Source organism: Salmo salar, chromosome ssa04 (assembly GCF_905237065.1).
Source record: "Salmo salar chromosome ssa04, Ssal_v3.1, whole genome shotgun sequence".
NCBI classification, from domain to species: domain Eukaryota; kingdom Metazoa; phylum Chordata; class Actinopteri; order Salmoniformes; family Salmonidae; genus Salmo; species Salmo salar.
In genome coordinates this window covers 40,050,780-40,071,204 of record NC_059445.1, presented here as the reverse complement: position 1 = coordinate 40,071,204, position 20,425 = coordinate 40,050,780, and the positions used below count along the sequence as shown (strand labels likewise).

At 40.9% G+C, this 20,425-nt stretch overlaps 1 protein-coding gene across 2 annotated transcripts in view; it reads left to right on the top strand.

The window, feature by feature from the left end:
• Positions 1 to 20,425, top strand: part of LOC106603045 (zinc finger and BTB domain-containing protein 20) — a 47,016-nt gene that overhangs the window by 12,370 nt on the left and 14,221 nt on the right. The window contains exons 3-5 of one of the 2 annotated variants that reach the window (XM_045716907.1): positions 8,952 to 8,996; positions 15,655 to 15,834; positions 17,794 to 19,338. In XM_045716907.1, coding sequence (XP_045572863.1) covers positions 17,814 to 19,338 — 1,525 coding nt within the window. In that variant the 5' untranslated portion in view covers positions 8,952 to 8,996; positions 15,655 to 15,834; positions 17,794 to 17,813. The remainder of the gene's footprint in view (positions 1 to 8,951; positions 8,997 to 15,654; positions 15,835 to 17,793; positions 19,339 to 20,425) is intronic. The other variant, XM_014196173.2, reaches the window with a different exon arrangement.

The window sequence follows — 20,425 nt, the reverse complement described above, 5'->3', positions numbered from 1 at the left end:
TTTATGAATATCCACTGAAGAAACAGACACTCCGCTTTTGCATTCTTTCTCTAGCTCGAACACTTGCATGAAATGGATCAGGATTGTCAAATGATACTCATAATATACTCTTTATATAAGCTAGCTTCTCAGTATTATTTTTAGAAAGTGTGCTGACTGATTCAGAGTGTTTAACAGCTAGGTAGCTAACCTTTTTAGAGAGAGATTGTGACAAGTGTGCTTTCTTGTAGGGGTAAGAGAAAACAGGTCACAATGGGGATATGACCTAGTGATCCAGGCACATTGTTATTCTTCTTTCAAGAATTTCTAAGAATTTCTGCTCTCTACTTGCTTTTACATGTTGCAGCAGCTTGCATGTCAAGCATAGTAAAACTCGCTTGTCTCACGTGTTGTTTAAGCTCTGTTCAATTGTTATACTGTGTGAGATAATGCATAACTGTAGCCTATGTTCATGCAAGCTTTGGTGGTCTACTGCAGGCCACTTCACATTCTAAAGGACAATTATCAAGGTATCACAACTACATTTTAGCAAATTAAATATTTGGTAGAATGACTTGTACATTTTTAGCAACATTGCTAGTCAAGGGTTTTTTATTTGTCCTCTGACTATCTGTGTCTGTAACAGCCTTACACATTAGCCAGTAGTTGTGCAAATGATTGTTTTGTCCTAGCCTAAATTAGGACGTCAAAGAGGATGTAGTTCACTCAAACGTATTGTCATGAAATGTATCGATTTTAAGAAATATATTTTATGTCATCTTGTGAAGATGATAGCAGGCGTTTACCTATTTCATGATTTGCCTGTTGCACTTTTCTGTGACAAAGTTTCTGTTGAGCAACAACAAAATATTTGTTATCACGATTAGCTGACATGGCTCTTATTTCATTTTTTTAAGAGTACCGCTGTCATTATGAATTGAAATATTGAGACCATGCCAAATGGTTTATGGTTTAATGGATTACTAAACTTTGAATACAACACCGTAGTCATCACTGTTCACTCTTGCTATTAGCCTAAATCCCGTTGCTATTATTTTCTGAAACAGAAAAAAACAACAGCGAGCTTCTGGCTCGTTGCTTCATTCTTGTGGAATGGCTGGCTTTCTTAAGTCGTTCTCCTTGCAACACCGTTATTAATCTATGGGTCAAGTTTATAAAGACCTTATATTTTCGTGTTGGCAGTTTGCATCTACCCCTTCTGGATTAACAACAAACAATACCTTTGTTTCCTGAATGACACATGCTTTATAAATACTTTGTGTGTGTGTGTGTGTGTGAGAGTGTGTGTGTGTGAGAGTGTGTTTTGAAATGTTCTCTATCTCTGATGCAATGTGTAAGCTTTTGTAGCTAGTTACAGTAGCTGGATGAGAAGCTGGCCAGCAGGCCATTGGCACCGAAGTAAGATGAGTCTGCCAGCATAACTATTATAGAGAGGTCAAAGGTTATAAGAGCTAACAAGATACAATATGACTGTATCTTTTATACAACATACCCTTCTTCAGAAGTCTGTGTTGGGTTTGGCTTTGGAGTCTGGTATGGTGTAAAGTAATGACAGAATGCTTTGTATGTAAAAATCTATGACTGTTTTATTTTCAAAGATTCCTTATTACATCCTATAGGTCAAGTGTTTATACTGTTTCTCTTGAATTCAATATTTTTCTTCCTTTTTTTCTTCTTCCAAATTTGGCAGTTGCCATGGACACCTGTTGTGCCAAAATAACGAGACTGCAATTGTACAAATATCTGCTTCAGGGTTAAAGCATTTTAAAGACGGTCACATGAGTGGTCAAATGGTTTGTTTTCTGAATGGCTTTGTGAAACACGAAACCCACTAAAATGCATATCAAAAGGCAACCAAGCCTGAGGTTCAAACAGCATCATGATATTGACTGCTTTTACAAGTACTGTGTAGGCCTACTGCAAGATGAACTTGATCAATGGTTTGAGAATCATTTCTGGTTGAGCCTTAACTTTGTTTTGAGTTCCTGTCTTGATTAATGTTAAGATAGTCAAGATACTTGAGTCATTTGTACAGATGTAGGATTTTGAGCCAGTTTGAAATAATCCTGCAGCAACAGGAAATGTGAATTATTATTATGTGAATTATTATGTTAGAATTAATGGACATTTTTGTAGGCGTTGATACATTTTTCATGAGGGAAAATCCAGTCTGAAATTTCTTTAGAAGCCTTTTTAAACCTCAAATCCAAGTTTTAAATTGTTCTCCTGCAATAGGGTGATCAAATTTAAATCCTACATCTGTAAGTATTTATGATAAACCTCATGAATGCAAAGTAAATCATACTAGGAATTAAGTTGAAGGGGTGTTGGCTGGGAGTTCTTGACATGCAATGAATTAAGTGAACAAGTTGTTCAGCCAATTTTTTGTTGTTGCTGTTGTTCGTTAGACATGCTTATGCTTGCGTCACTCATGATGGCATAATTGCCTCAACCTTTGATGAATTGTTATGTCATTGCATGTTTTCAAGTAGCCCTAGTCTTTACTTTTGTTATCTCAAGATCACGGGAAACTGTGTCATGTTCTGGTCATGTAATACATTTCTCGTAATCTCAAGAAACGTCTTGTGTGTCTACGCCAAAGTCACACTCATTACTATGACGCTGGACTGTTAGCATTTCCCATAGGAATACATGTCCTGATAGATTCAGTAGTGCCATCGAAAGAAAAAGAACAAGGAAAAACTGCCTTAGCAAAGCATCTGGGTGCCCAGGGGTTTCCCCCGCTCTGAAAATGTCACTCTCCGCACAATGATGGTATTCAATTATGACAAACCCAATCTACATCTTTGGCAATGTTTGATCGAAGGACTAGCTCTATGAGCTCACCCACCAACCCCCGCCCAGCTACTGATCTTCTGGTATACCACAATGCAACTGTTTTTCCCATTACGGCGAATGCTAACGAGCGGACTCTATTGGTTTACACCCTATTTGGCTACCTTGCATACTTGCATAACTCAAGTCTCAGAAGAAGGTTCACAAAATGTTTACAGAAGAATGCAAATATACAGAACCTTATTTTGTCATGTTTCAAATCAAAATAAAAACTGAAGTACAATGGTTGAACACACTGTGTGCAGGCTACTTGCAAATAAGCACTTGGTCACACAGTGTAAGCTGTAGTCCATTCAATCATTTTTTATTTCACCTTTATTTAACTAGGCAAGTCAGTTAAGAACAAATTCTTATTTTCAATGACGGCCTAGGAACAGTGGCTTAACTGCCTTGTTGAGGGGCAGAGCAACAGATTTTTTACCTTGTCGGCTCGGGGATTCGATCTAGCAACCTTTGCAATTACTGGCCCAACACTCTAACCACTAGGCTACCTGCCGCCCCAATCATTCTATCTATCATAAAATGTTCCCATTATATTTCCAGCTCATTCTGGAGATTTTCTTTTTTAAGCAATGCAGACTACAGTTATGTCACAACCGAAATGGGAGCTTTTAATGCAACATCCCCTCTAATGTATTTGTTATAGATTGTTGCATAACGTTGTCAGTAGTGCTTTCATAACAATTCGGAGATGGTATGGCAACAGTGTTCTACAGTTCCTAACCTAACATTTTGTTGTAATTTTACTGGAGCCACAATTAGTAATTTCATCAGCCTGACCCTGAAATGTAACCACTGTCAAATTCATAGATATGGATACAAGGACTGATCATTTGATCATTTGAAACAGTTTTTGAAGCTTATGGAGAGAACTTAGATTAGAACAGGGCAATGTTTATCATGTTATTTACCATTGATGAACTCATTCTGATGTGTTGAGTGGTGGTATTGCTTTGACTTAAATGGCCTGTAGTATTGGCACGTATCAATGACCTGTACCTTTTTAGAAACATGCCCGTAGCGCATGTTTCAGCTTCGTTAAGTCCGGCACACGTTTTGAAAATGAGAAAAAGCTAGTAAGGATTGTAGACAGCACATCATGTCATGACAATGTGACCTTTTGGGGGGGATTTTTACATATTTGTAGCAGTGTGTAGGTGTTTTGTTAATGTTGATTTTTCAAACGTGATGGATTTTCTGCCAACAAAGTTCATAAGCAGAACAAAGGATAAATCTATTAAAACCTGAGATTGAGCTTCCAGTCATTCTACTAAAGAGTGTTTGTGCATTTTGGGTGCATTAAGCGTGTTATCAGGCATTTTTTATGTTTATACTTAATAGCACAAGGGTTTGATTTTAAACCACTCAACTGTAATAAGAGATGTAGTACTGTATATTGCTCATTAATTTAATTACCCAACAGAATGTTGTTGGGAGAGAACTGAACAATCAATTGGCCAATAATGTATTCAGATCAGAGTGTCATTTGCAGTATTGTTCCCATTTACATTCTGTTTATTTATGCCTTATCCAGATTTAGTATACATTTTGGTGAATTTATGTGCAATGTAGCTCCTTAGGTTTGAATGAAGTTTGCCACTCATGACATTTTGTGTTTATAATTATTTCATCTGGTGTAAAATGTTTTTTATTTTTTGCAATTTCGTCAGTGTGCAAATACCATACAATTGTTGAAAGCGGACCCCGTTTTCTTATGCTTTATTTTCGGCACGGCAGTATGATGTACATGGTGATGAAATGGTTGAACCAGATTGATAGTACTCAGGTGCAACAACTGTCAAATACTGTCAAATCTACCATTCCAGTGTTTTAATTGCTATATTGTATTTACTTCGCCACCATGGCTTATTTATTGCCTTTACCTCCCTTATCTCACCTCATTTGCTCACATTGTATATAGACTTATTTTTCTACTGTATTATTGACTGTATGTTTGTTTTACTCCATGTGTAACTCTGTGTTGTTGTATGTGTCGCACTGCTTTGCTTTATCTTGGCCAGGTCGCAATTGTAAATGAGAACTTGTTCTCAACTTGCCTACCTGGTTAAATAAATGTGAAATAAATAAATAAAAAAAGAAGCAAAACACTACGTGCTGCATTAATGGATAATAGCTATTAGCAGTAAATAAAATCAGAATAGGTCGGAATATTCTTCTGAATGGTACAGTATGCACAACACAATACACATCCCAGATTATTCATCACCCAAGGAAGCAAATGGGTTGGTTCATTTCCAATAAAATCCCTCGCCCCGCCCCCCTGTAGGCTCACATGTATCAAGGAGAAAATATACGCTTGTTGTGTGTATTGAAGTCACATTTGCATATTCAAGATGTATATTATTCACATGGCTGACATCGTCTCCTTTCACAAACCCGCCTCTCATCTCTGTCCTCAACCCCATCCCCCACCCCCACCTTTTCATTTTCCCCCTAGATGAAACTGATTTCCAAATTCAGCACAGTATTCGTCATGAGGTTGCCAACTAATTAAAGCAGCTCTGATTAACCTGAAGTCAGACTGGTGATGCTGCTCTCTTCCCATTTCTCCACCTTTTTTCTCCTGTGGTCTTTGTTGTGGCAGCAGGGCATGGCACTGTCAGTCTGGAGCATTGTGTCTGATTTCTAGCAGATGAACTGACCTCTGGGGACTTATTGACAGCTAACTACAGAGGGAAACACAGTGCAGTGCAGGGAGGGAGATAGAGAGAGAAAGGGAGAGCTGTGGGGAAGATCAATATCAGACAAATAAATGCATTTTTGTTTTTAAGAACATAATCGCAAGTATAGTTGGATTCCCCCTGAACGGGGATGAAAAGAAAAATGCTACAGATTTTGGCAGAGGCATAATGAGTGAAAGAAAATGGCTGCCTCCAAAAAGGATCTAATTAATTTTGAAGGATCATCAGCCCCTTTCGTCCAAGGCAGGGGAGGGAGGAGGGAAGGAGGCAGAGATACAGACCCCTGGACTGATTAGCATTCACTGCAGGTAGGAGCTGGCTGCTGCTCACCCACTGTGTCACAGCTAAAATGGAATCACTGTTGTGAGTGACAGTCTGAGCAGCTGAAGCCTTTGTTGCCCGTATTCACCTCACTTCACCCCTCAGGCAGGTGGCTTTACATGTCTAGATTGCAACGGAAGCCAGGGAGGAAATGTATATGCTCGTGTTGTCTAAATCTAGCCATGCAGGGGCCTTTGTCATCAGGTCATCATAGAATGTCCCTGACCACACTATTACACCTGCATTGGCTGGCTTATTGTAAACTAGTGTAATTTCCCTCATGATTTCAGCACTTTGTGTCACTCTTCCAAAGCACTACGGTGAGAATAGAAAAAGGCCCTTTTTATGTGCTTTCAAATGTGAGTGAGTGAGTGAGTGAGTGAGTGCATACTGTGTGTGTGCTTGCGTGTGTGCATGATGATATGTACATTTTATGACACTCCTTAATATAGAATGTACTATTGTACTTGAATTTAAATTAATACGGAGATATTTACCACAAATGATCTGATAGTAGGAATAGGAAGGGCTGACGTTTAGTCAGTGTTGGGCAATGGGCATACTGGATAGGCAATAGAGAAGTCAAAGAGTGACTACTGTCCTGGCAAGTGTGCTTACACATTCAACCTTATCAGGGGTCCACAAGTGTAGCTGCTGGAACCTTATTGTGATTATATGGATTATTAGGGGTCACTAGACAATTGAGGGTGTCCTATTGGTATTGGTGTGTTTCAGCTATTGCCGTGCATCACTCGACATTTTTCAGCTGCATAGCAATGGCTTCGGACTTGGTTCATGGCTTCGGACTTGGTTCATGGCTTCGGACTTGGTTCATGGCTTCGGACTTGGTTCATGGCATCATTGGAAGGTATTTTGCAAAGTCCCTATATCAAAATAATATGGCTACCGTGAGAGAATCATCAACATCTTAGCTGTGATTTTAACACAGAAAATGGCCATAATGTGTCTGTGAGCAATTGAACTGTGATGTAGTTTCTTGATGGCTTAGTTGGCGAGGCTATCCAAAGCTTGTTTCCTTTGAGCTGTTTGACCTAAAACCCTGTGATTTAGTACAAAGCAATGGTTTGTTATGGGACCATGGTGCCATTTTGTCCAACATAGAAAACAAACAACACATGCTCACGGCTTTATTTACTGTGCCGCAAACTATAATTCAGTAAGACAATGGAGAGAAACATTATTAATGTTGTGGCACACAGCTATTGGCTTAGAGGTGATGCTGTATGTCAATCTTCTGTAGTGAAACCACCACAGGCATTTGGTTGTTAGGAAACAGGTTAATGAGGTCCACATGTATTCAGTGAAGTAATATTTTCGAGGAAATTAAGCTTACTATCTCACCAATATACATTTCTTCTAAAATAAAAATGATCAACAATGGCTCTTCTGAAAAAAAAGTGTTATCTAGGACCTAAAAGGGTTCTTCAGCTGTCCCCATAGGATAACAGGATAACCCTTTGAAGAACCCTATTTGGTTCCAGGTACAACCCTTTTGGTTTCAGGAAGAACCCTTTTGGTTTCCTTGTAGAACCCTTTACACAGAAGGTTCTACATGGAACGCAAAATAGTTCTACCTGGAACCAAAATGGGTTCTCGTATGGGGACACCCGAAGAAGCCTTTTTGAACCCTTTTTTTCGTTGAACTAGTCGGGCATTACATTGTGTTCTCTTAGTTTATGATATTTGACTGTATGTCAATATCATTGTTTTTCCAAAGGTTGTCTTTGACTGCTGCTGTGCATCTACAAATCATTGTTTAATTATGTTCATCTGGCTGGTCTGCCAGGGGCATAGGCATACTAATACAATGGAAAGTATGCAAGGATAAATAAAGCCCTTTTTTAGAAAAATAAATATCTCAGCTCAGAGCAGACTGGGTAAGATAACCAAAAGCAGAAAATAAAATCTGATGAAAAGATAAATTACATAAAGTATTTATGGAGACAATTCTGTATTCATTGCCGTCACATGTTATGTCTTCTTTGTCTGTTGCAGTCATGAACGGAAGTTAATACAAGTTGTGTAACTCGATGCCAGTACATTTTCCCAGTCAAATATATGTAAGGATGGTTGGCTCCTTAGAATATTAAAACGGTTGTTGGTTACCCAAATACCCCTCTACTGAAATATAAGGGTTTAATCAAGCGCAGTGCTTAACATAATATTCCTACTGTATACTGTATGATCCTATTCATGAAGACCATGCAGCAAAATAGATTGTAATAGATGAAGGACACATACGGACATTTCCTCCATTCTGTGAACAGTACCACCCCGAAGATGCATAAATTGGCCGTAGTTGGCCTCTTACAGTTTGTGGTCGTGCACATAGAGTATGATCCAAAATGATTGACACCCTTGATAAAGATGAGCAGAAATGACTGTATGAAATAAATAATTCAAATACTGAGCTATATTGTATGCTCACATGTTTTTCTACTAATACAATTGCTCAGATAAATATTTTTTTAACAAGTAACAATGTCTCTAAACGGTAGGGGCCATATTTGTTTTCTTCATGTCACCCAACAAATGTACATCCCTCGAGTTGGCACTTGGATTGGAACCAGTGCTTTGGCCAGATGACATGAAATTCAAGCTCTTTGGCCACTCACACCAGGGGTGGGTTTGGCGTCCAAATGAGAATGCATGAGCAGAAAAGAACCCCATACCTACTGTAAAATATGGTGGTGAATCTTTGATGTTATGGGGCTATTTTGCTTTCACTGGTCCTGGCGCCCTTTTTCAGGTCAACGGCATCATGAACTTTACCCAGTACGTGGACATTTTAGCCAAAAACCTGGTTGCCTCTGCCAGGAGGCTGAAACTTGGCCACAAGTGGATCCACAAAGAAATGCTTAATTGGCCACAAAATTGGCATTTTGCAATTGCCATTTTAGTCTCTAGACTTGAAACCCATTGAAAGCCTTTGGTTTGAATTGAAGAGGGCAGTCCATAAGCGCAAACGAAGGATATCAAGGATCTAGAAAAACTCTGTATGGAGGAATGATCTAAGATCCCACTCAATGTGACCAATGTGTTCTCTTTCAGAAAAAGGCTCAGTGTCGTTATCCTCGCCAGGTGAGCTATTGAAAGGTATGGAAAACAGAGTTGTCAATCATTTTGACACTTAACTTCTTTATAAAAAAAAGTGCAATTACTTGTTAACTCGTGGGAATTGGCCTATGTGGATAGGGCTAAATTGAAATGTTTTTACAGAATAAATATAAAAGGTATAACCATGGTAGCAATTGAAAGGGAACAGTTGGAGATTATGGGAATTATTAGACAAAAGGTGAGGACACAACAGTTCACCTGACACAAGACTGAATCCAAACATTACACTGTTGATTTTAAGTGCATTTTACATTTACTGTACTTTTTGCCGCATTTGTTGATAAGGAAATCTGAAAATACTCTGGATACATTCTGTAACATGGTAAGAACAATCCTGAAACATGTGTTGTAGGTGCAACATAAGATAAAATAATTACAAGAGTTTGAGGGAGAGGACTAACTGGTGTCTCCAAGAGACCGCAGACCTGTCCAAAGTGTGTACAGTTCCTAAGTATTCTCAAAAAAGAGTCTTCAACTATAAGGTGATATTTTTTTTTTTCAGCTCTCCTAGGTGTGCCGTTGAGGAACTAGAGCAAGCACACTTGTAGTTGTTTTGAACACAACCCTGCATCTCCACCATCACATAATTACTGTTGTTGTTTACACAGTCCCCCAAAAAACGGTTCATTATAAAACACAGTATTGCGGACTTAAGCTTTCACAATGCAATTCAGGGGAACAGATATAGGTGCGCATAGAAAAGAGTTATGAGTGCATTCAAGTACGTGTGTCGCTGCAAATTTTCATCACTATAGACAAACATAGGCTAATTCTGTTCAGAATAACCCAGGGTATAATAACATGTCATCTTGTAACAGTACATCAAACTTAGTGATCATAAACATGGACACTGTATATAACATGAGTTTATGATATGGAAATTTGAAGTGCACATTTGGACTTCCTTGTATGACATCAAAGCCGTATTTCTTTTTAAACCTCAACGTCTAATCTTTCAAACATACACCGAGTCCTCTTAATTTACAGAATTTCCCTCACTCGGTCAACCAACAAATTTGCGACAGTTGCCCAATTAGCGGGAGGGATGGGGCAATGCTCAAGTTCAAAGCGTCTGTCAGTCAAAACCCATACGGAGCTGTGAAGCACAGAGCCTGAGCTCTGACGTTATGTATAACATATTACTGTACCGATTTAGGCATGCATTTATCAGTGCCCATGCCATTTTCAACTCCTATACAGAGACGAGTGTAAAGGGTTAAACAAAATATATTTCTGAGCAATTGTATTAGTATAAAATAATATAATTTCCCAAAATGTTTTGCATGCAATATAGCTCAGTATTTCAATTATTTATTTCATACAGTCATTTTTGCTCATCTTTATTAAGGGTGTAAATAATTTCGTACCCCACTGTATACTTGTATAGCTTAGAGTCTCTGTAAACCTGAGAATCACGTGCTGGGTGTAGCTGAATGCCTTTTTGTGTTTCTCCATGAATGCCTTATGTGTTATGGTATATATAATTTGACTGTTTCTTTTTATTTAACCTTTATTTAACTAGGCAAGTCAGTTAAGAACAAATTATTATTTACAATGAAGGCCTACCAGAAGGCAAAAGGCCTCCTGCGGGGATGGGGGGGCTGGGATTAAAAATAAAACAACAATAAAAGAAAATATAGAACTAAACACACATCATGACAAGAGAGACAACACAACACTACATATTGAGAGACCTAAGACAACATCATAGCAAGGCAGCAACACATGACAACACAGCATGGTAGCAACACAACGTGACAACAACATGGTAGCAGCACAAAACATGGTACAAACATTATTGGGCACAGACAACAGCACAAAGGCAAGAAGGTAGAGACAACAATACATCACGCAAAGCAGCCACAACTGTCAGTAAGGGTATCCATGATTGAGTCTTTGAATGAAGAGATTGAGATAAAACTGTCCAGTTTGAGTGTTTGTTGCAGCTTGTTCCAGTCGCTAGCTGCAGCGAACTGAAAAGACGAGCGACCCAGGGATGTGTGTGCTTTGGGAACCTTCAACAGAATGTGACTGGCAGAACGGGTGTTGTATGTGGAGGATGAGGGCTGCAGTAAATATCTCAGATATGGGGGAGTGAGGCCTAAGAGGGGTTTCTAAATAAGCATCAACCAGTGGGTCTTGCAACGGGTTTACAGAGATGACCAGTTTACCGAGGAGAATAGAGTGCAATGATGTGTCCGATAAGGAGCATTGGTGGCAAATCTGATGGCCGAATGGTAAAGAACATCCAGCCACTCGAGAGCACCCTTAACTTCCGAAAGTTTTGTCAGAAGTGTTACTGATCATAATGTAAGGTCGCGTCAATTCGAATCTGGTATCAGAACAAAATAGTCAGCACATAGTAACTTCTGATTTCTTTGTACTTTAATTAATGCAAACACTTGAATGGTAAATATGTGGTTCGTATATACGGGCTCCCTGTAACACCACGCAGGGCAGACAGAGAACTGGAATGACATTACAAGTTCTTCCTTAAATACTTTGACAGACTTAGTTCCCTCTCCTTGAGGGCCTGTCATAGTAGAGGCTAGAATATGGTTTAGACTTATTCCAGCCTATCGTTGGCGTGCCGGTTGGTCCCAACCTCTAGACGCACTCCAGCTTCCTGGCGGATGTCTCAACTTGTGACTGCACAATGCACAGTTCTCTAAAACCCTTACACCCCCCTGCATATACATTTCACCCATATCCTGTTATTGCTGTTATTCTACAGAAAATCCTGTTTCTACATCATCAGCATTCTTTCCACATGACCCACCATCACATGAGCCACTTCCTCTTAACATATAGCAGTACTCAATTATCTATAGTTTATATACTCATTATTATAGCATCTGTGTTATATTATATAGGTTATGCAAACAAATTGTTGGTCAAACCCTAACAATAAGCTCTTAATATGGTATGCCATAGTAACACCATTTTTGATATTTACAGTTGATACCGGAAGTTTACATACACCTTAGCCAAATACATTTAAACTCAGTTTTTCATAATTCCTGACATTTAATCCTAGTAAAAATTCCCTGTTTTAGGTCAGTTAGGATCACCACTTTATTTTAAGAATGTGAAATGTCAGATAAATAGTTGAGAGAATGATTTATCTCAGCTTTTATTTCTTTCATCAAATTCCCAGTGGGTCAGAAGTTTACATACACTCAATTAGTATTTGGTAGCATTGCATTTAAATTGTTTAACTTGGGTCAAATGTTTCAGGTAGCCTTCCACAAGCTTCCCACAATAATTTGGGTGAATTTTGGCCCATTCCTCCTGACAGAGCTGGGGTAACTGAGTCAGGTTTGTAGGCCTCCATGCTCACACGCTTTTTCAGTTCTGCCCACAAATTTTCTATAGGATTGAGGTCAGGGATTTGTGATGGCCACTCCAAGACCTTGACTTTGTTGTCCTTAAGCCATTTTGCCACAACTTTGGAAGTATGCTTGGGGTCATTGTCCATTTGGAAGACCCATTTGTGACCAAGCTTTAACTTCCTGACTGATGTCTTGAGATCTTGCTTCAATATATCCACATCATTTTGCTTCCTCATGATGCCATCTATTTTGTGAAGTGCAGCAAAGCACCCCCACAACATGATGTTGCCACCCCCGTGCTTCACGGTTAGGATGGTGTTCTTCGGCTTGCAAGCCTCCCCCATTTTCCTCCAAACATAACGATGGTCATTATGGCTAAACAGTTCTATTTTTGTTTCATCAGACCAGAGGACATTTCTCCAAAAAGTACAATCTTTGTCCCAATGTGCAGTTGCAAACCGTAGTCTGGCTTTTTTATGGTGGTTTTGGAGCAGTGGCTTCTTCCTTGCTGAGTGGCCTTTCAGGTTATGTCGATATAGGACTTGTTTTACTGTGGTTAAAGATACTTTTGTACCTGCTTCCTCCAGCATCTTCACAAGGTCTTTTGCTGTTGTTCTGGGATTGATTTTCACTTTTCGCACCAAAGTACATTAATCTCTAAGAGACAGAGCACGTCTCTTTCCTGAGCGGTATGACGGCTGTGTGGTCCCATGGTGTTTATATTTGTGTACTATTGTTTGTACAGATGAACGTGGTACCTTCAGGCGTTTGGAAATTGCTCCCAAGGATGAACCAGACTTGTGGAGGTCTACAATTTTTTTTCTGAGGTCTTGGCTGATTTCTTTAGATTTTCCCATGATGTCAAGCAAAGAGGCACTGAGTTTGAAGATAGGCCTTGAAATACATCCACAGGTACACCTGTAATTGACTCAAATGATGTCAATTAGCCTATCAGAAGCTTCTAAAGCCATGACATCATTTTCTGAAATTTTCCAAGCTGTTTAAAGGCAGTCAACTTAGTGTATGTAAACATCTGACCCACTGGAATTGTGATACAGTGAATTATACGTGAAATAATCTGTCTGTAAACAATTGTTGGAAATATTACTTGTGTCATGCACAAAGTAGATGTCCTAACCGACTTGCCAAAACTATAGTTTGTTAACAAGCAATTTGTGGAGTGGTTGAAAAACGAGTTTTAATGACTCCAACTTAAGTGTATGTAAACTTCCAACTATGTAAACTTCCAACTTCAACTTATATATATATATATAAGTTGGAAGTTTACATACACTTAAGTTGGAGTCATTAAAGTATATGGACACCTGTATATGGACACCTGCTTGTCGAACATCTCATTCCAGAATCATGGGCATTAATATGGATTTGTAGGTATGGATTTGGTCCCCCCCTTTGCTGCTATAAAAGCCTCCACTCTTCTGGGAAGGCTTTCCCCTAGATGTTGGAACATTGCTGCGGTGTCTTGCTTCCATTCAGCCACGAGCATTAGTGAGGTTGAGCATTGATGTTGGGTGATTAGGCCTGGCTCGTAGTCAGTGTTCCAATTCATCCCAGAGGTGTTCGATGAGGTTGTCAGGGCTCTGTGCAGGCCAGTCAAGTTCTTCTACACCGATCTCGACAAACCATTTCTGTATGGACCACACTTTGTGCCACAGGGGGCATTGTCATGCTGAAGCAGGAAAGAGCCTTCCCCAAACTGTTGCCACAAAGTTGGAAGCATAGAATCGTCTCGAATGTCATTGTATGCTGTAGCATTAAGATTTCCCTTTACTAGCCCAAATTATTCCTCTTTACAGTTGACACTGAATTGGGGCAGGTAGCTTTCTCCTGTCAACCGCCAAACCCAGATTAATCCGTCGGACTGCCAGATGGTGAAGTATGATTCCAGAGAACGCGTTTCCACTGAGTTCAATGGTGGCGAGCTTTACACCACTTCAGCCGACGCTTGGCATTGCGCATGGAAACCCATTTCATGATGCTCCCGATGAACAGTTCTTGTTCTGACGTTGCTTCCAGAGGCAGTTTGGAACTCGGTAGTGAGTGTTGCAACCTAGAGAGACGATTTTTACGCGCAAGACATAGGGACTGGGAAAAACAGGGATTTGAAATCACGTTCAGTACGGCCTTGGTATGCACGCACGCACGCACGACACACACACACACACACACACGCACACACAATCCAGTTGGAGACTTTTATATTGGAGAGCAATCCTTTTGCGATTGTTGTGTGGGAGAAAGGTAGACGTGCTGAAGGAAGGAAAAATATAAATACATTAGCTAGCGAAAGAGGAGACTGGCAGCTGACCCTGAGTGGAGATAACAGGTGGCCATACATCCCCAAGTAGGAACCACGCAACGGCCAGGCAAGCTGAACGTATGGCCATGACTAAATATATGCCAAGCGTAAGCATGCAATGCATGCATTATTTTCATATCCATATGAGGAGAGTTTAGCCACCATTATGTTAGAGCTAAAAGCAGATGTGGGCGTTATCCTCAGATATGGGCGTTATCCATTGGGTTGAAAGATAATGGTGGCAGAACGCATAGGGGGTTTTACTTCATTTACATAAAGGGTGGACCTATGTATTGTATGTGCATAAAAGCAGAGCCGGGGCCTAAGGAAGGCAGTTGTTGTCCGCAGACCGGCTCGGCTTTACTACTCTGTATTAAAGTCTATATTGAATTTACAAGTTCTTGTAAGAAGTGTTATTCTTAAGACAATTTTCCACGACAGTTGCAACCTTTTATTAAATTGATTCAAGCTCCTGTGTCCTCTGTAGGTCCGCTCGAGGCAGGTTGTAGACATTTCTGGTCTCTAAATGCTTTTCTGATAACGATCAGACTGTGAGCATAATGGTATGTCTATAGCCTTTGACATTTTATTCAGAACTGACAAATATGATATGAGGAGATATAATATAATTGTGGGTAAATCAGACCGAAAGGTGGATGGATTTCCTTTGGCTGTGTGTGGTTCTCTGACCAGTGGTTTAGATAACGGCTGAAAAGAGATTTGGCCTTGTGATTTCCAACCTTGACATATAGTTGGCAGTTAACTGTCCACTAGAGTATTAGTCTAGAAGGTCAACTTACTCTTTACGTTGGAAATTAGAACATATCCATTGCATTGCATCCACGTCGCCACTTCAAAGTTTCCCAGTTGTGTTTTGTGAGTTCCGAATGCATTCGCTGGAGTCGTTCTCTACCTTATCAAGGTCAGACACTTCTTCCTCAGAGTGAGCATGTTGATTTCTGAATGGTTTCTTGTTCCCCTATAGGGTGGTATTGAAGAGACCACTGTGGCAGAGCGACCTATGATAGAGGCAGCAGAGAGGACGGAAGGTATTGCCTAGCACTGGTCTTCACTCAGCCACCTCCACCAGGAACCTGTAGCAGTGTGTCCCGTGCCTCATCACCAGCCTCACACACATCTTCCCAATCAAGCGTCATCTGACTGTGTGAGTATGTTTCTGTGGTCAGTCGGTCAGCGCCCCTCATAGTTAGGCTACACTAGCAGCATGGGTGTGTTTCGCATTCATTAAACAGTCATTGAATATGATTTTATTCATATATACCAAATCTGTCCTGCATGTTGCGATCATTAACATTTTCTGTTTCTGATTGCAGTGAGCCTAATGGATGTGATTTGGTTTGTTCTCATTCTTTGAACATTTTTTTTTCTCGGTTTAATTTATTTAGATATATTTACGATCATTTGGTTTCCCAGGAATTAATAATAATAAATGGTATTCATTAGTCCTTCCCTTGGTTTTGATAGACTGTCTTCGATAATACCTTATAGTAAATAGGCTTTCAACTTCACTGACAGGTGGTCAAAGGTAACCACTTGGGAGCTCTCCTTTTGTTGACCTAAAAGCAAGGCGCGGCCATGAATATACATTATCTAGATAGATCTAGATGATCGTGTTTAACATCAAGGGAAGGTAGGTTATTTTTTTCTGTCACCATGGATGCATAGTAAAGTAGCCTAATTGTAGTTTTACTGCTAAGCATATGATAATTACAAGGGTGAAAGTAGTGAAGAGGGGTCAGGTGCTATATGAATAAACGTGTGTGTGTGTGTGTGTGTGTGTGTGTGTGTGTGTGTGCGTGTGATGTACAGTATGTACCCAGTGAGTAAAGGGAGAGGCGCTGTATAATAGCAGTGGTTTTAAGAACCCTTGTGCTCCGGGTGTGGGTTATGTGGATGAATGAAAATATGTAAAACGTATACAGATTGTATGAACAGGTGTTCAGTCTTACAGAGAAGCCATTCATTCTTTTTTTGGTTGAGGATAGTATAATGAGGCTGTTTGCTGGAGGGCTAATGCTAAATAATATTTAGTGATTTGATACAGATGAGTTAAGAAAATCAATGATGTTATATTGAGATGAGATGTAATGGTAAAATAGTAGAACACCCCATTTAAACCATTTAATGAATCAAGCTTCCATGTGTGGAGTGACAAAGCTATTGGATGCCATTGATTGTCTTTGTCATATCCAGTCTTGTTAAACTGGTCTACAAATGTCCGTGATAAAAGTAAAACATTCAACAAGTGAGTCGTGTATTGTTTTGTAGCAATTTGTTCATTCTACATGTAGATATCTAAGAGCTTTAACGATGCATGAATTGAGAGCAATACTGTAAGGCGTGAAATATTATGAAGCCTATAGCTGCGACATTTTGTAGATTTGTAGTTTATTATGTACAATTTGTGTTCAGGGCAGTCACTACTCCATTCGTGAGTTTGGCTTCTACATTTTAGCAAAGGAGACGGGTGCAAATACAAACTTAAACACTGCTTAAGCCTAGCTGTGTAACGTCCTGAAATTCAGAGAGGAAGGTAGTTAGATACCACGTCACAGTGCACGCTGAAGGCTGATAAACGAGGCTTTATAGTCTAAACCCACACCACCACCTACTGGGGGTTTGGAGTCTCATAGAAAATATATCACCAGACTTGTAAGACAGGAACAAAACTAATTGGATGGGAACCATCTTGGTTGTTTCGTTGTCGCTGTTGCCCTACAGATCCTTTGTCGTGCTGTTTTGTGCAGACATTCATCCAACTAATAACCAGCTAGTTTACCTCGAATGATATGATTGTTTCGATCTCAAATGCCAACATAAGATGAAATAACATAAAGTAAGATGACCACCGAAATGTGAGGAAAGCACATGGGTTGGATGGGAAAGGTCATATGTTGAAGTGGATTAAATTGGGCATATCTGTGCTAAAAATCGTGATTATGTCCCTACAACAGTGCAGCTGTGTTACTTCTCAAAATGTATTTGATAATCAATTTCACTTTTTTAAAATTTTTTATTAGATTGTTGCTCGTCACGTGGCCCACATTTCTAAAGATTGATTCATCATTTAAAATGTTTGGCGTTTTTCTTCTTCTGTTTCCAGGTGACATCAGTTGCAAGGGGATGACCGAGCGCATTCATAACATCAATCTCCACAACTTCAGCAATTCTGTACTTGAGACCCTCAATGAGCAGCGCAACCGCGGGCACTTCTGTGACGTGACTGTTCGGATCCATGGAAGCATGCTGCGAGCCCACCGCTGCGTGCTGGCCGCTGGGAGCCCCTTCTTCCAGGACAAGCTGCTCCTGGGCTACAGTGACATTGAGGTCCCCTCGGTGGTCTCGGTGCAGTCCATCCAGAAGCTGATAGACTTCATGTACAGCGGGGTCCTGCGGGTGTCCCAATCGGAGGCTCTCCAGATCCTCACTGCTGCCAGCATCCTGCAGATCAAAACGGTCATCGATGAGTGCACCCGCATCGTGTCCCAGAATGTGGGCCTGGCTGGGCCAGGGGGGTTCCCTGTCAACCCGGGAGACTCTGGGCAGGAGACGCCCCGGGGCACACCTGAGTCAGGCACCTCTGGGCCCAGCAGCGATGCGGAGTCAGTGTACATGCAGGCCACGTCCCAGCAGAGCCTAGAGCGTGCGTACACATCGCATTACTCCTACTCCGGCCTTTCACTGCAGAATGGAACCCGTGAGCGCTCCCACTACGTAACCAGTATGACAACAAGCTACGACCCAGCCCTCGGCACGCAGAAGGACCAGCATGACCAGGACCCGCCGTGGATCACCCGCATCCATGAGAGATCACAGCAGATGGAACGCTTCCTATCCACTCCTGAGACCACCCACTGCCGCAAGCAGCCCCGACCGGTACGCATACAGACAGGAGGCGTTCACATAAAGCAGGAGGCAGAGGACGAGTACAGCAGCTATGGTATGGATGAGTGCACAGAAGACACAAACCACGTTGAGTGTGTGGAGAGTGAGCCGAAGGGTGAAAGCTTTGACTCGGGTGTAAGCTCCTCCATCGGTACTGAGCCAGACTCCGTGGATCAGCAGCAGTACCTGCTTGGCTTTGGGAGGGAAGGGGTTGGAGAGGGGCAACAGTGCGAGGGGACCCCAGTGCAGATCGATATCAATGACTCCTCCCCAGAGCAGATGCATGAGACGGAGGACAGGGGCACATCCCACGGCACTAGCGACAGTAACATGTTGCAGCCCCTGCCCAACCCAATCATGGCCCAGTCCCTGCCAAGTGCCCCACTCTATATGCGTCAGGCCGAATCTCACACCAGCAACCTGAGGATGCCGCTCACCATGACCAGCAACACCCAGGTAATGGGCACGGCCGGCAACTCCTACCTGCCCAACCTCTTTGCCACACAGTCGGCCAACAACAACAAGCCCTTCCTCTTCAGCCTGCCACAGTCCATGGGAGGCCAGCAGCCCCAGTTTGTGGCCGTGCCGCCCCCTAGTATGCCCCCATTCCCTCAGCAGTTGATGGTACAGCAGCAGGCAGCACGGGAACAGCAACAGGCAGCCCAGATGGGACAGGGGGAGAAGAAGCCCTATGAGTGCACTCTATGCACTAAAACCTTTACTGCTAAACAGAACTATGTCAAACACATGTTTGTGCACACTGGTGAGTACACTGGCTCCTCTGATCATTTTGCATGTAACACTAGTATATTGCCATGAGTGGTTTGGGGGTCAAATCATTTCCCTGTACATTTGCAAACATAAAATACACAAACTCAATGAATGGTTCTTTAAGTTAACATGTAGCAATGGATAAATGTTTATTTTGTTTAGTGGCTTGAAATATATAGGCTATTTCTTGATTGATGGCTAATAGCAAACAAATATTTTACTTGCATAAGGAAAATTACATAGGTTTTCTGTGCATGAAAGAAGTATTCATTTTAGGGATTGACATCAATGGTTCCCCTACTGGCCGGGCAAGTGAACTTTCTGGTTTCTCCCCTTATTGAATTCATGGCAGTCGGGCAAGTTGAGCCTGCTCTGTGCCGTCCCCATTGGTCAGGTAGATTTAAAAAAAACTGAAAACAAACTGCAAATAATTCCAGTAGCTTAAATATTATCTTTTTGGTTCCTGCCCATTGTTTAAGTGAAAGACAGAACATTTCTGGCATTTTATGGCCCTAGTTGTTTACACACAGAAATGCCATCAATTGTCTTCACTTAAACAATGGGGAGGAACCAGAAAGATCAGTTTTAGGTTACCTTAATGTCAATCCCTGATTTTGATTCAGCTGAGCGGTACAAATTAGTTCTAAGGCTCTGTCACATTGAGAAATGAACTTTGGCAGCCTGCATCATAGCTGATATTCTGTATTTGATTAATACAGTGAGTGATATTTAAGGTCCTGTATGGTTGCCAATGAAGCTAGTCCTGTAAAATATGACACATTGATTACTATTTGTGATTTAGAGTTTTATCACTGGGTGGTGGTTGGTGCATAAATATTAAAAGGTAAGAGGGATGGCAACTACCACTGAGCAGGACGTTGGAAGGGGTTCTAATTCTACCAGAATTCATAATCGGGCTCTTTATATTCCAGTTAAGAGCAGAATGATGTTATATTAAATAGTTTCAAAAATATATTCAAGCCCGAGATACTTATTCATAAACAGATGGAGGACGAGTGTGCCGATCAACAATGTCTGCTTGGCACTGAGGTCAAACTTTGTTAGGGCATTGGGTTTAA